Source organism: Accipiter gentilis, chromosome 1 (genome assembly GCF_929443795.1).
Source record: "Accipiter gentilis chromosome 1, bAccGen1.1, whole genome shotgun sequence".
Classification (NCBI taxonomy): Eukaryota; Metazoa; Chordata; class Aves; order Accipitriformes; family Accipitridae; genus Astur; species Astur gentilis.
In genome coordinates, this window is record NC_064880.1 from 26,068,382 (window position 1) to 26,085,321 (window position 16,940).

At 44.9% G+C, this 16,940-nt stretch overlaps 1 protein-coding gene across 3 annotated transcripts in view; it reads right to left on the reverse strand.

Moving 5' to 3' along the window:
* Positions 1-1,050: 1,050 nt before the first annotated feature.
* The window catches only part of PARD3B (par-3 family cell polarity regulator beta), a 442,140-nt gene continuing 426,250 nt past the window's right edge, over positions 1,051-16,940 (reverse strand). For all 3 annotated transcript variants that reach the window (XM_049807683.1, XM_049807694.1, XM_049807673.1), the window contains one exon: positions 1,051-5,874. In XM_049807683.1, the coding sequence (XP_049663640.1) occupies positions 5,520-5,874 (355 nt within the window). In that variant the 3' untranslated portion in view covers positions 1,051-5,519. The remainder of the gene's footprint in view (positions 5,875-16,940) is intronic.

Genomic DNA, 16,940 nt, shown 5'->3' on the forward strand with positions numbered 1-16,940 from the left:
CCAGTTTTTAGCTATGAGGGCAACTTATGACCTGATAACTTTTAAAAATGGCATCTATGTCAATTATAACTTAATACATGCTAGAATTGACTCGGAATTGCCCATGAACTGTCTTGGCCATAAATACCAAGATCAGAATTCAAAATATTTTGGAGTGCAGTACACATTATTTTTACTGAACCATTACTGCAATTTCTGCTGTATCTTGTGCTGCAAACCTTCTGCACTTTTCTTTCCTTCTGTTTTGTTCTTTTACTCTTTCCTTTTTCTTTGTATTAAAACAGAATTTTCATCTCAGAAAGGCAACATTCTTCCTTCTCCCTGTTCTAGTGACTTTTCACTTAAATATCTGCTATTTTGAAAATTACTTCATCCAACGTAACACTCTCGCCTGAATCTCAGTGTGCTCTGCAACCCACAGCTCTGATCCTACAAAGATTTATGCTTGCGCATAATCTGGAGTATGAAAAGTAGTGTCATCAGCTTCAGTGAAATGACCCACGTACTTCAAGTTAAGTACCTGTGTAAAACTTTCAAGGAGTCCTAAATCTCTGGCAAGATAGCGCTGCAGCCATCTCACTGAAATACAGCCTCAGCTGGTTGGACCTGGTACCTGCTACACAGCCGCAGAACACCTCAGTTGTTACCAATAGCAAGAGAAGAGCTCGATGTTCAGATGAAACTGTCTGGGGAACTTTAGCAATGAACACACAGTCGCCCAAGCTGAAATTTGCTGAGATGGCAAGGGACTTCTCTCTCACTTCTTCTTTCAATCAGGGCTATGAAATCAGGACTCCAGCTCTGCAACTGAAGACAATGCAGATTTGAGAGGAAATCAAGTTAAGCCTTGTGATGTTTTTTTCCCTACAAGGCAGCACATGGCTGTTGTGGTTTGTTTTGTTGTTGTTGTTTCTTTTTAAAAAGTCACCTTACCAATTCTGATCCGGCCTGATCATGCACGATCTTCTAATATCAAATCACATCCAGGGGTGAGGGTGACTTCATAGATACAAAGAAGAGAAAGACTCTACATACAAATACAGAATCATATATAGTCTTAAAGCCTTTATTTTAATGCAAAATAAAACAGGTAAAATTTATATAGCCATATGTAACAAAAGATCAAAATCTTTGATGTGGTACTAGAAAAAACCTCTCAAATTGTGTGTTGAATTTCTCCCCCAAAACATTGATTTTTAAATCAGTTTCACTTAAACACACAGGTATTGTCAGGATCACAAACACCTCTCTCCCCCACAATAACAGAATAGTGTCTTGTAAAGCCTTCTCTTCTATGCAGAGATAGTGAATAGTGCTTCCGATTTTGCACGTAAGGCTTAGAGACTCTGCAGAGCAACTGTGACAGAGAGCACAGGTGTAGGGCCTTTTGGAAGTGCAAAGCAGCCCCTGCTCAGAGCAGAATGTCAGGATGCGGCCCTGGCAGAGCAGTCGGTAGGATTCACTCACAGCACTAACTCTCTGATAAACAAATCTGTGACGGCTGGGAGGAGGAGGTAGCACAATTCATCTGTAAAAAAATTAGGCAGCATGTGAAGCTATTTCTAGATCAGGAAGCTGGAGTGAATTGGAATTCAGGGCTGCATGCACTTTTTCAAGGCAGGAGCCTTTTTTTTTTTTTTTTTTCTTTTTTAATGCTTAGTTCCCCCTTTCTTTTTTTTTCCCACAAAGGGCAGTTGATACTTCTTTATGCATTCGAGGTGTGCCTAGAGACTTCTGCATCATAATATATCACAGTGGTAATGTCTGCTCACAGGCCAAGATCATGGCTCACTAGTGGGTGGTCACTCAGAAAATCCACAGGCTCTTTTTCTATCTCTTAATCTTTCAACTGCTGGGCCCGGCTGGCCCCACGCCAGAGCCAGAAACACAGGCTGCACGCCACCAGCTCAAGAAATCAAAGCTTCCAGCTTCACGTGAGAGCGGGCCTCTCTCCCCCTTGTCTTGACTCCTGTTCACACAACTTATGGCACACTGCTCCTGTGGCAAACCCAAACTCTCCCTTCACACCCGCTACGTCAGTAACTTTACTGCTGGACTGGCACATTTTGGATGAGGGAGTGCGAGGCAATTACGTGTCAAGAGCATTTCAGACTCATAATTTTCCCAAACATATGGACATATGGGGAAAAGAACAACTTGTTACTTAACGGCTCTTTTGGATTTTGCAAGTGTGTATTTTCAACCGTCAGTTGTAGCACCTCGTGAATTCTGCACGGTACATATTTTTCCACAATATGGTGCTAAAATCATACATTTTACACTGCAGAGAAGCTGACTATATATACACTGTAGTTACACATTATACTTTTGAAAATACCGTACCTCTACCAGATATTAAACCAGCAAATGGCAATTTTCTCCCAGAACAATGGCACCAGAGATTGATGAGATGGTCTGTAATACTTTTTGGTCTTTTTCCCCCAGCTAGGTCAGACTGTTCTTCCTCCTTAACTCCTCACCTGTAGGATGCATCCATATATTATACTTATAGCACTTTTTTTTTTTTTTTTTTTGGAAGAAGCTCTGTACTGATCTAGCAGCAGAAGCATCATTTAATAACCTGTTGGGTAAGATTAACAGCTCAGAAGGTGTTTGTTTGATCTGTCTGCCTCAACTGAGTGGAGCCGATGCAGTCAAGGGGAGCCCTTAAGGAGAGATTCAGGTTACGTGAGACAATTGCGCAGGTCCTTCAAAGGCTATAAATAACCCAGGAGCTGTTTCCATCCAGATTTTATTTGGCCCTGGCTCTTGAAATACTGTAAATAAGTTCTGTTCACTGTGCTGTGATGCCATTTGAAGGCTTAGTTGAGAGTGATTTATAAAGGCAGTAGCTTATATTCAGAGCTGTTCTTAATTGTGGCCTGGCTTGATAAAGCCACTGTCGCAAATATACTAGTTTCTTTACAGCTGGATCAAATGTATCAGGGGTTATATTTCAAGGAGGGAAAGGAAAGAATTTTAATTTGTTTTCGCTTCACTTTCAGTGGGCCTTCATAACACCAGCGGCTACCCTGTGGCTGCCAAGTCCTGGCTGAGTATCCTGCAGCATCTAAAACTCTTCGAGAGAAGTACAAGGCTGTGTACAGCACGTACACGACAGGCAGTTTCCTTGGGGAACGCGCCTTATTTATGGAGGGTACCGAGACATCCAGCTTTACATCCAACCCTCCCTCCAGAGGTTTTTCCCTCGCTACATTACTAGGGAAGAGGGCAGAAAGAAATGGAACAAGAACTGAACACCCTTGCTTCATAATCAGTTGCATTCCTCTCCCTCTCTCCCTCCCACCAATGCTTCCTCCTGACTGGATTTAGAGCTGCGCCTGCCCCTACCCCAGGGAGCCCAGCCCTGTATCATCTGAATCACGGAGATGTCCCCCCACCACCCCAAAGCTATCTCCTCTTCTCTTCTTCCCAGCCCAGCTGGTGGGTAGAGAGCGATGTGAATGCAAATGCTAGAGCCTGCCGGCCAGCTGCAACTGCTCCCCGTGCCTCAGGGTTACGCCAGTCTCTCACCAGCATTAGCAGCACAGAAGAAACTTTGGCTGGGATTAAATGCTGCTTCTCATCAGGGCCATTACCTACCAGTGGTGGCCCCTGGCAACCAGCAGTGCACAGACCCACCCTATCCTGCGCCTTACGGACCTCTTACTCTAACAAGCCCTTTTCCCAGGGATATCTAGTAAAGGGACATTCTCCGAGCAGGACAAACCTTCCTAGTGATATTTAATACCTGGGAAGTGACCGATGTGATTTAATCTGTTGCATACCGAAGGTGTCAAAAAGACATCAAAGAAATCCTTGTGTTTAATCCTTGGCCAGGTCACAGTCTCTCCCTGATGAGCGAAGTTTAATAGCACTCCCAAAAGGCAGAAGTCAAGGAATTAAGGACACTTGGAAATTTCACAAAATATATTCCTAGGTGGCAAGACCGTATGGTTTCCCTGTGACAAAATCCTTGAGACAGATCTCTCAGCATCCACAGCCCTGTTGGGCTGGGTATCACAGGTCCCTGTGGTTGGGGACATGCATTTCTGACCTCCTCCCAGGCTGGCTGGTTGCAGGGCAAGCTCAGGCTGCGCGGGGCAAAGAGCCACATATACCCCACGTACAAGGCACATACCCCTCTGGCCTGTCCCACCATGGCTCTGCTGCACTGCTGGCCCCCTCTCCCCACCCACACCTTCTCTCTTCCTACGCACTGCTGCAAATAACCTGCTACAAACAGCTATTCCCTCCTCTTCTCCCTGGGCCCCAGGGTCTTGAAGCCCTCCCTGTTGCCTTCCTTGTCTTTTCCCTCACCCCTCGCTGTGAAAAGCCCCTCTCCCTGCTGGCCTGATGGCCCCTGGCTTCAGGAACTCGAGTAGTTTGGCACTTGGCACCGTCCTGGTGCTGCCCGAGGCTGAGTTTCACTTGGGGGACTGAGGGTGGGCCCCTCGCCCACAGGTGCCTTCACGCGGTGGCCGGGCACGTTGCTGGCGAGCACGTCGCTGTAACCCTGGCCAGAGCGGGTGGGGATGGCGCTGCCCTGCCCCAGCCGAGGCAGCACCTGATACAGTAACTTCATATGAATTATTGAGTCCATGCCTGCGGTCACCTCCTCAGCCACCTCTTATAGGCCAGCTCCACTGAAACCCCAAGAGCGATGCTCCTTGACAGCAGCTGAGGATCTGATCTCCAGGGTTTACATTTAAAGAGTGCACACTGTATAACTAAGAAACGCTCACAAGCACACACATGCACATCTACAGGCACACACCTCTCAGGTGACTGGCTGCCTTGTCCTCTGTGAGCCTGCCCAAGCATGGCGGATAAAACTTTTCGCCTTACTCCGAATGCAGCAGGTGCAGCGAGAGTAGAATCTTGCTACGCAAACTGCAAAAAATGAAGGCTACAAGATAAATGCTGCCACCATCAAACGGAAGGAGGAAGACAGAAGCCAGATTACAAATGTGGAACTGCAGCATCCTTAAAGCACAGAGCTGCTGGTCTGAATGTGCCTGGAATGCGGCCGCTACCTCCATGGCAGTCCCTTGTCAACTCATGATCACACACTGGATTACACGAGATCTTCAGCTCTGCACAAAGTCCGTACTGTGTGCTGTGTTCTCATTTAAAGGCCCTACAACAGCACTCTGAAGCAGACTCCGGTGACACCACTGCCCTTACACAGACAGCTACATACTGTACAGGTGTAACTGGATTCGGTAAATAGCCCTGAGGTGCATTAAGTGTTGCGCTTCATTACCAGCAGCCACTTTCTATTTTTAAAAGGAATTAAAAAATACTCAACTGTCTGGTACCTCATGTACTCAAAACACGTCGTACCTCACGTGGCTTTAGTTCGCCTGTTAGAAAGCACCTACACTGAGCCCAGCTCAGTAAGAATGACTCCAGGTCTTGTGTGCCATTCTTATAGGCAGCTACACTGGGGAACAACTCTACAAGGATGACGTCCGACGGGATTCCTCCCGGGCTGTGCTGGCAAGTCCAGTGCGTGGCTATACTGCTGCAGTCATGGGGTTCTTCTGCCTGGGATCCTGTTGTCTGTACTGGTACTGGTCTGGACTGGTCCCACGGTGTCGGACAATTTCATTATAAGCTGGTGCTCGGTGGGACTGAGGAGGGGAAGGTGGCACATCCTGCCGGAGGGGTCCTTTATGCTGGTTTGTGACAGGCTGGGCTGGGTAGTAATGGGGGTACCTCAATTCTGCCACTCTTGTGTCCGGTGCACGGATGTAGTTCCCCTTAGATGGGTGGACAACAGGCTGTCCTCCTTGGTAGTAGGGAAGCTCTCTCTCTTTGTATATTACTCGTGGCCCTGTTAAATATTCCAGTGGCTCTGCAGGTCCACGCCTGAGGATGAAAAACATAATAAAGCACATAAAAAGGCAGTCTACTAGCCCAGTGACACATTATTGTACTCACAATCTATGTCTACTTTGGGAAAGGAAATGCCACCTCAAGCATGACAGGTCCAGATGAATCAAAAGAACTTCTGAAGGATAACAAGCCTCCCACCTGCATCCTACAAAAGTCTGTAATACCCAGGACGCTAGAGGAAGGGTCCAGCGCACACCACAGCCCTTTTACAATGGGGGAGCACTGGAGCCCTTCAGCTCCTAAAGTCAGCCTCCAGTGATCCATTTGCCGTAATGGAAACAAAGCTCCTTTAAACAATGCGTGTTTGACTGAATCTTATCTAGCCTGAGGATAAACAGATGAGTTGGGTCTGCAAGTCTGCAAATCCCATAAGCTATACATGCACAAATATTCATGCTTTCCAAGCCATTTCCCACTATTTTTTCTCCTAACATGTCAGACTGTAAAACTTTCCAAACACCGTAGTTGGAAAAAACTGGAACTCCTGGAAGAAACACTAGGGATGTCAGGCTACAATATCTGTGTTTAATGGGTGAGCTGCCAATGGGGTTTCAAAAAAACTCCTGTGATCTAGAAGGCCTGATATTACAACAGCCCTGTAACTTGTCTGCATCAGTATGGATTTGACAAGCTCTAGTTCATGTAAAAAGCAACATGTGAACATGCCATCCCTGAGGATGTGCCATGGAGCCCTCTCCGTAGCTTTCTGCATCTTAATTCCATGATTTGCACTAATGAAGCATTGATATTTTTTCCTAGTACAGCTTAACTTGTGATACTTTCGAAATGGCAAAAATAATTGTTCTTACAGACATGTCACCAGAGCATCCCCCAAAGTTCAACTCAATTAGGAGTTTTTGCCAGTCTGATTGCAAATGTCTTTGCACTTTGGGCAAAACCTCCCATTGACTGCAGAGGAAGCTTCTCTCCAAGTGAGAGCTGAAGGAAGACGGCAGGGTTTTGACCCAAAACAGGGCCTGAAAGTATAAATCAATTACACCTGCTCTGTGGTGTTGGGACTGAACTCATCAGCTGTTTAAATATTCTTTGCATAGATTTATTAAAAAAGTCATCATTCTGGTACAGCAGATCAGGTGTTCACAATTTGTCAATGCCTCTCTTTTGTTCACACAGAGATTTTACAAGCATGCTCCCCCTTTCCTAATCTGGGCTCCCAGACTCCACTGGAACTTGTTTTGCATGAAGTAAAACAAAACATGTGGTTTTCTGCTGCACTCGTTTAAGCCCATGGGGTAAATCATGGACATAGGCAATGAACAAACATTATCTGCCTTGAAATGAACCTACAATTCTCCCCCTGGAATAACTTAGTGCAAATGTTTCCTGTTTAAAATGGAAAGAGCAAAAGGAAGAATTCCAGGCCTTGGACTTTTAGGACCCTATGCTCCCCAGAGACTTTTTGCTTTAAAAACAGAACATTATAAAAGACAGGCACTCCTGCCCCCCCGTCCCCCCCGCCGTGAGACAGTCCAGACAAAGTGCTGAAGGGCCTGAAGCCACCCTGTGAGATACCGAAAGGACTCTTAACTGCATGTATTGAGACAACTGCTGTCTCTGCTCACACACCTACGCCTTGCAACAAAGCCTAATTTCCACAGCAGGCCAAAGAGTTGTTCCATGCATTTCTACATGAAGCCTTGTTCACTAGTCAGTCCCATCACACTCAGCTTTTAATTCCTCTGTGTGCAAAACCACATGTCCAATCGTAAAAGGCTTCTGCAATGGTAGGAACTGCTTTGTGTCAAGCAGCAAACCAATAGGAACAAATGTCAAACCTATACCCATCACCTTCTAATATAAGGATAAAGCTCGAAATCCTGTATATTAGATTTTACAAAATGTTCTCATTGGCAGCTATAATCAACCAAATTATTGTGGATCACATTAAAAAGGGGCTGAGCTTGGAACCTGATCCAGAATTCACTGAAGAGCCAGGTAGCTTTTGGACAGAGCTGTAACTGCAAAATTGAATTACTCCAAAATAACAAATTCAAGATTAATTGGTACCAAAATAACTGTTGAGAACAGGACTGAGCCACCAGCATCATCTACTGAGCCTTCAGCACACAGCTCATCCCTCAACTCACACGAGAGGTCTGGATGTTGCAGGAAAAGAGTGGGATGTGGTTTGCCATCCAGCCAAAAGAACTGTTTCCAGGAAAGCTCAGCCGGTCCAGTTCTAGGAGACAGTGTGACACTGCTGCCACAGAAGTTGGGACTGTGCAGAGGGTAGTGCATTCAGGCAGCTCTGACCTAGGACTGTGTGGTGAAGATGAGCCTGAGCAATCAAAGCACAAGCGTGCCAGACAGCAGCATGTACCCAAACTGCTTGAGCTTGTGCCATCAGGTCTTTGTTGCCATTACCTATGCTGCAAAACTAAATCCACCATCAGTTCACTTGCAGCTAATACTGTCTCTGGTTGTGTAGACAAACTGCAGAGCGGAACATGTGGGAAGGGCAAAATCTTTCTAAAAAATAAAAAAATACCCAAGCTGTTCACTCTTAGCACTGGTTTCCCTTCCTGATAGGTGGTATCATTCTCGAGTGCCTTTCTCAGAGTCAGGGCTTAGCAGCTGGGAGGAGCTGGGAGGAGAGGTTGTACACAGAGACAAGGCTTGAATCCACTTCACTTGGATCCTTTAGGAAAGCCCTGGGAAGACAGAAGGTATGTGAGGTTTTTTAGCAGCCTTGGCAATAATACAAGCAGTGATCTAACCAATGATTACCAGAACTCTCACATGAGTAAAATCTTGGGAAATCCTGGTAACTGCCCCAAAGGCTGCCCCTGGGCAGCATAACAGGGAAATTTCATGAAAGATATCCTCGTGGCTGCACCACACTCCCCAGCTCACTTCCCCTGGTGATCCCAGTGGGTGTTACACATACAGATACACATGCTACAATGACGACAGAATATTCATCCCTTTTATGACCAGCGCTGCATGCTGAAGCCGAGTTATTTCCTGAGGATTCATTCTTCCTCACCTACCAGCCATGCCTGGCGAAGTCTGTTCTTAGGGAGCTGCTCACAGTGCAACCAACCAGCCTGGGGAGTCTCCATGAACCTGTGTCACGAACCTCCATCTGACAGGTCTTAAAATACAGGAAAAAACCAGCCCTTTCCTCTCCAAGTGTGTCAAATTAACCATCAGAAAGTCAATCTTTTTTAAGGTAGAAGAAACACCTACAGATACCAAACTCTGGCTGTAAAAATGCTGTCACCATTAGGAGTAAGTCTGAGACACTGGGAGCAGCTCCCGGTAGGAAGAGCAGGGATCCCCTGAAGCAACACCATTTTCACTTGATAGCTCATGGTGTAAAAGTATATGCTGCTGTTTATCCTTAAAGAAATGACCATAATGACTCAAACCAAATACTTTCTACTTGGCAGCCCCTTGTAGATGCTACGCTTGTTTCTGCAAGCAGCAAAACAACCCCTGCCTTTTCACTCAGCAGACATTGCCACCTCTGAGGAGGCCCTAATGAAATTCTTCTCCCCTCCCTTGCTGTTTTTGTTGGCTTCTGATGAGTTCAGAGTTCACAGGGCCATATCACACCTCCCAAGTGACCCATGGTTTGGGGGTCAAACCAATAACCTCAAGTGGAAAATCAGTGACCCAGGGGAGTGATCAAAAATCCACAAATTGGGTCAAGCAGGTCCAGCCACTCAAAAGGACTGGGCCAGGAGCGTGCCCTCTGAGAAGACATGCTGAGTAGGAGCTGCTCTGACCGTCAGCCGTTTTCCAGATTTTTGGCCAGTTGTTTGACCTGTGGGTCCAGTGAAATTAATGGCAGGCAGAAGGTAGGGAAGCTGACACAACATCCAGGGAAGGAACTGATCTCAGAGCTCAAAAAAGTGTTTCTGCTGATCGTTCAGCTCTGCTGGCTCCCACTGGAAGATGCATCAGTGATGTGGGTCTAGCTAAAAGCAGAGGCTGCTGCTGAAGCAAGCAGTGGAAGGAAGGGAGGCAGAAGCACCAGGTTCAAGAAAGGAGTGAAACTGGGAGGGCAGCGTGAAAATGCACTCCTCAAAAATGTCACGGGCAAGGTACGCCTTAAAATGTTCCTTCTATTGTGGAGAAGTGAAATATCACCCTCCCCTGCAGAGAAATTATAGATCACACACACAGGTAGTTGCAAACATGTTTTGCCATATCATTTCATATGCTGGTTAGCAGCTCTACTGGTTTATCTTCTAAATGATTCAGCAGGTAAAAACTGTGATCCATTTTGAGCTTTAAGAGTACAAAGTAGCCTTGTCCAAATAAAGCAGGTAACTCGTGACTGATGTTCAATTAACAGTATGTGTGTTGTTGTTTCCCCTGTAACAAATAAAGCCTGAAGTAGTTTGTTTTTCTACCTTTGCTTTATTTATCTTCCAAGCACAAAGAATATAAAATCTAGTATTTTCTGGCTTTGCTGCAGAATTTTTAAGAGCTTCTGGGTTTATTTAAAACTGAACCAAAGGATTCAGAATACTTAAGAAAGGCTTCTTTTACCCAAAATGTTATTTAGTCATTGTTAAACAGGTATCTGTAGGTTTCAAAAAACCTAAGTAAAACACTTTTTGCTTCCTGCAGTTCCCCCCCTTTTTTTTTAAAGCCTCCATTTCAGTAATTCTTCAGTTGTGGAGAATCTCACAGGGTAGACTGGCCTAAATACCTGATGCTTCAAAAAACAACCAGAAAAAAATAATTTCATTTCAGGTTGACTGTGTTTCATTGTTAACCCTCATTTGCAGGTCACCTTTAACATCAGCCACGAGACACATGGTTGGGTTATCTGAAAGGAAAGGAAAGCAAAATGATGGTCTGGCTGTTCATGCTGTGCCCCATCATGTTGGGGGTTTGGATTTCATCATGACAAAGAGTTTTTCTTGCCTCTGTTCTATAGGGAGAATCACAGAGGTCATGCTCTTAGTACCTGGTAAAAAGCAAGGAAGGGAATGCTCTCTTCTTACATCACTGTCTCCTTGCTGCTGAGGGAATATTTTGCAAAGGATATAATCTCACATGAAAAACGGCCTTCTTACTTTGTCAGAGAGTACTTCTTGAAATAAACTTCAAAGACAGCCACAGACTAAGTGGCAAACGGAAAGCCCACATTTGGCTGCAGTCTCTTTCATGTCTAAGCAAGACATAGAGAGACTCTGGGTGATGGCATTGGGCAGCTCAGGCTGTGATTAAAGAACAGGAGAAAACAACAAGGTCCTATCTGTGTCCAAATTCTCACCAAAGAACTCTATTGTATGCATCGTGATTGCAGGCTGTTTGTTCTCAGCCAGGAGGATCTACTTTTAAAGAAGAAAGGAGAAGCTGATGTAAGAATTAAATTATGCAAGCAAACAGTCTTACAGTATCAAATATATTACACTGTGTCTTTATAAAGCTCTTCTCAACATACACTATAAACAACTGACTGAAAAGACTATGTAGTCCCTATCTCTCCAGGTACAGTGTTAAAGACACCGCAGTGCTGTTTGTAGTCAGTGGCACAAAGAACTTCTGTTGCTTAATTTTCAATGTGCATATAACTTAAAAACAATATATATATTTTTGTAATCACTGCAGCTTTCAAAAAACATCACTGCATGACTCTGAGTTTCATTAGAGTCTGTCTCTGTATCTAAATAGGCGAGATAGTCCTATAACAAATATTCTTTGCCATTTCAGTCCAACACTTCCCATAGCTGATGATGGGGTTGGCATTTAAAAAGCCACTGGAAAACAAATTTGGTATCTTAGCATTGGGAAGAATCTGCAGCACAGTGGCTGCTGTCTGTGAGAGAGGCTTGTACCTCTCAGAAGAAGGCAGATGTCTAGCAATGTCATACTAACCTCAAACACACCACACACAGATTATTTATGGGCTGAGCTGGTGGAGGTGCTTTCTTCTCCTGTTCTTTTATCAACAATACAAGGCTAAAAAATCAGATAACATAAACGAATACAATCCCTGGCTCTCATGTAGCACATGCCATGCAGAGAGAGCTGTTTTTAGTTTGAGGACTGTGTTTGGAATTCCTTCAGTGTCAGGTTTCCAGTTACCAGACCCTCATCCCTGGGCCAGGCACGACTGCGGTTGGACTGGATTAGCAGAACACTCTGCAATGTATATTACATAGCTTTGACTTCTATAGGCTTTGCAGACCCATAAAAATAATGATCGTTTCATGACCTGCGTTACTGGGTAGGGAAAAAGAGCAGAAAAATATCTCTCTCCCCTTTTTAAAGAATTCATATTTGTTTTGGATTTGGAGAAGGAGTTTGTTTGAAATTCAATCAAGAGTACATTTCAGATGCAATGCAGGCAGGCCTGATTCTCTTCCCTTGCATGCAGTTTTGCAAAGTTTAACAGTGGCCTTGACTGGCCTGAACATAAGAGCTTATATGCATAGTTTTTGTCTCTTTCTACTGTATTATGGCTTGGAATATTTAGAAACAAACAGCAAAACCACCCCAATCCCAGAAAGTAAGTGCATAGACACTTTTACATTACTCTAGTTGAAGTCCAGCCTTAAAGCAGCTAGAGAACAAAGTCCTTTATTGTGTGCAGAGGGCCACATTTTGAGAGATGTTGGGCCCCAGCAGCTCTATGGGCAGTTTTTAGCAATTGGAGACATTTAGATGTCCCACTTGTTTTTACATCCAGGACCAAGCATCAAATTTAGTCAAATACTAGCTTTCTATGCAGATAAGCAGACTGCAGAAACAACTGTAAGATAGGAAAACAGTAGCGTGACAAGTTTAAAACTTTACTTTAAGATTATATACGATTGCTTATGACAGCATGAACAGTCTGTTTTGCATGCAAGCAAACTGATTGTTCTCAATCCCTAATGGAGCAAACTATGACACAGATTGGTTAATATCAGAATTTACAGTGCCATTTAATTAAACCCCCTCTCATCAGCAATGAAGCCATAAAACATTGTGTTGCTCCTTTGGTCCAGCGTTCGTTTATTTTCCACAACAGATCTCAGACCAGCTTCTGATAATCCCATCCTGCAGGCAAAGCCCCCTTTTCTTTCCTTCCCTAAATTCAACCTACAAATATAGGAACTGCGATAATCAGGATTAAAACCCTGAAATCAACAGCAACAAACCCCCAAATATACTAGCCGGTGCTCTATAAATGCCCAATAAGCATTCAAAACAACTAGTCCAATAATCCTTCCTACTCAATTCCTCACTTGTTTTGTTCATATGCTTTCAGGCATGGTACATCTCTTCTACCAGGAGGCATAAAATAAAGTAGCACCTATTGAACAAGACATCGCTATTCTGTGATCTCTTCAAGCTTAAAGGGATCTTAAGTAGATTGGTACTTTAAGTAGCGAGTCATTACAACATGTGTCATTTCATATGTTACTCATTATTCAACACAACATAATACCGTGTGAGTCATTAACCTCTTGGCATTGGTAACCTACTCTCAATGCTAAGCAGTCATGCTTGTTGCTCAGGAACCCCCATGCTCTGTTGGGGAGAGACCCGGATGAGATTTTAAGGTCCCTTTGGTCTTTTGTTTTGCAGATCAGCAGGGGCTGAAAGCTCTCCCTATAGACTAAAAGAGTTCTTGGCCTTTGGTCTCTTGCTTCACGTTTCTGCGATGATGCCGGCCAAGTTACACTGGAGGGAAGAAAACTTCTTTTTAAAGGACATACGCATGTTAAGCCAGCAAGAGAAGCAAACGTTTAGGTTTCTCAGCTGAATTTTGCCTTTCAATGTAGACTCAAACCAACACAAAGAAGTACTGAACACGTGCAGAACTGCCACCACTAGGGTGAGATGCTAAAGTGAAATCTCTCTTGTGGTAGTATTTGTACTCCCTTACTGTGCGGTAGCTCCAATGGACGCAGGGATCCTGCTACTCCTGCCATGACACAAGCCAGCTACTTCCTTCAAGAGCAGGCAATCAACGAGAAGAGAGAGAGACGCAGAGAGGTGAGACCCCAACGCTGGCCCCAGCCCAGCAGCAGCACAAAAGCCAGACATACTACCCAAAGATCTCTTTGCCTCACCCTAACCTCTACTGCAGATCTCCGTGGTTTTGGAGGCAATCAGGATAGAAATTAAAGGTCCTGTGGTGGTTCAGATGTTAATTTGATTGAAAAGAAATTCTGTTGCCATAGTCAAAATCCCTCTTCAGAAGGAAACAAACACGCCGCTCAGGCTCCAGGAGAGCTCCTCCCGAGCAAGGAAGCCTCCTCCCTTTGCCTATCCATTCACAGCACTACTGCTATCCATGCCATTTTTGTAAAGTGCTGTCAAAGACACAGAAACCAAAATTCTAAGCTGTTCTCATTTTTCACGTGAAATGAATTTAAAGCATGGTGATTATTCGGCTGTGCTGTTCAAATGATTTTCAACAAACAACAGAAATCATTAAAAGAATCTTCCTAAGTAATAACAACCCGGGCCCAGGTCTTTACTATTCAGCCGCTGGGATCTTAACACGCTATCTGATCTTTAGTGGGCTAGTAAAAACCTGTAAGAAGTGGTTATTAATATTATTACCAAGATTTTAGGCTTTTTTTTTTTTTTAAACATCTCTCATTTAAATTAAAGCATTCCTTGCAGCGTTTTCTCCCATTGCTGTGATGAAGCATGGCTGTCAATTCCACCTCTGATGGCACAAACTGGGTAGGAAAACTATGCTTCAAAAAAAAAAGAAAATGATTTTTGAAACTGATTGTAGCTCGTAATTTTTCCTTACATTTCATTTCTTTCTGGGTCCAGCCATTCTGTTAAACTCACTGGGATGTGCCATTTCCTTTTTTCACCTTTGCAACAAAGGCAAAGCTGGAGATCCAGAGAACGATGGCTGCTTTTTAGGGGCAAGGTGGACCTTAAAAACAAGCAGTTCTTCTTTCTTTCCTCAGGTAGTATTTCAGTCCCCATTGTTCCCCTGCTGCTCATGTACTGATTTGCTCCTAACCAGCCTGTAAGTACATCCTCCCCCCCTATATTTTCTTTTGTTAGAACCATTCATTTCTATACAGGCATTAGATTATAGATTTCCTGGCTTGCTGCACTCCATTAACACTCTGGTAACCACCCCTTTTCCAGCCAGCCATTAAACACCACCTTTAATAATTGAGATTTAAAGGCTCAGGGCATGATAAACAGCTGAAGTTATAACTTTACAGCTGCTTCTACAGAAGTGTGTAAATCTCCAGATTTGGATAGGCAAATCAGTTAATTAGACTTGCATTAAGTCACAAACTTTGCGGGTGCTCTGACAGCAGATGTCCTGAAGTTGAGTTTTAAATAACAAGGGTCAAACCCCTCAATCCCACTGGGCTAGGAGAGACGGAAACGTCCCACCCGGTGCCCAGAGAGCAGTAGCACTGGCTGCAGCTGCTGTGACTTGCAGACGGCCACGAGCGCCTTGCGACTGCAGCCCATTCCAGCTGTGTTTATGCTGGCTTCTTCCTTAAGAGCTTCTACAGTTACACGAACATCAGCGCAGCTGCAGCAAGCAGAACGACTGCCGACTGGACGTGCTCTACCTGCTGCCCGTGGCGGAGGCGACCCTTGTTTTACCACCCTGCGTTTCCCACGCACCAGCACACAGGTTATGCTTTCAAAGCGGGGCCCTGCAAGTTGTGGGGCTGGGCGCAGCTTCCCCCTGCCCCGACCTGTGGCTCAGGAAATGTCACGGGGATGGCCCTTAGTCACTGCTAGCCAGTAAACGTTCAAAGCTGGTGAGACGCGGAGCTGCAGGCCACTGGCCTCTTCAGGGACATGGGTAGTAAGAGGTTAACCTTCAGTCGTGAGGCCCAAGTGCCTGTGCTCCATCTCTGCAAGAGTTATCTCCCTGTTGCTGCATTTAAAAATACTGTATGTAATTAACTGTTATCAGGTTGTTAAGCAGTGTGCTGAAGTGTGAACTTATCATTCAATTGTTTCCTTTATTTACAAAGTCCCTGCCATTCTCTGAGGCGGCAGCCTGGGACAGGCTGTTGACTTGCTCAGATGAAGAGGGTTTAGCACCCCAGATTTTGGTAGCAGAAGCAGATTCTGGATAGGTGAGACACAGCCGTGAATCTGTTTGGTTCCTCAAACACCCCCTCAACACGCCCTGCAGAATAGCTATGTGTGAATGAGACCCACACACACACACCACTGCCACCAAATACGTCACTGTAATGTTGCTTTGAGACCTGAACCACACAGCACGGAGGAAATTCACAATACAGCTCCCAACCACTGTAACCCAGCCTTCCAGGCACAAGCAGAGTTTCTACTCATACATATGGCACTAACTTTAATGCTTATAGATATCTACAAGCTATGTGGTCCATCCACAGAGGAAGACGAGGTAACTACTGACTTCCAAGCACTTCTGCGCTTAGTTCTTCCGCTCCCCCTTTTCATTTGCTGGACTTTGTTTCCTTAAGAAAAACAAATCTGGAAGTCAGTGGACATCATGTTAGACCACAGGCTGGAGAGGGAGGGACATGACAACAGGGCAAGATGCCACATCCACCGCTGTCCTCTCTGTCTCCCTCCACTAGGCCCAGGTTTGGTTTCCTGGAGCCCACGGCTTCCACCACTTTTTTTGCCACTTTCCCCTCCTGGCCTGGCTACTGTTCTCTGCTTTCTTCCCCAGCAGCACCAGCCCTGGCAATGCCTGCAAGGAGTCCAAGATGACATGAGACATCATCAGATCTATGTGACTTTCTTCTACGCATTCCTGGTCTGGGGCAGCACCATGCATCCAGCAGGACTTACTAGCATGGTCCCTGGGCATGCAGTGCCCTTTGCTCTTTGGGAACGGGTGCAATCATCAATATCCCAGACCTATGTGCATGCCTCCCCACTACTTGTAATAGAGGAGATATGTAGCTTCTAAACAGATTTCTTCTGTGCCATCTGCACACCATGCTGCATGTCAGATGACAAGATAAAATTTGCAACAGCAAAGTTCTTGGAGCACAGCAACCTTCTAGAGAGAGCAAGCACAGCCTGTGGCAACACAGTTATGTCAGCTTAGTCAGGTACCTAGAACA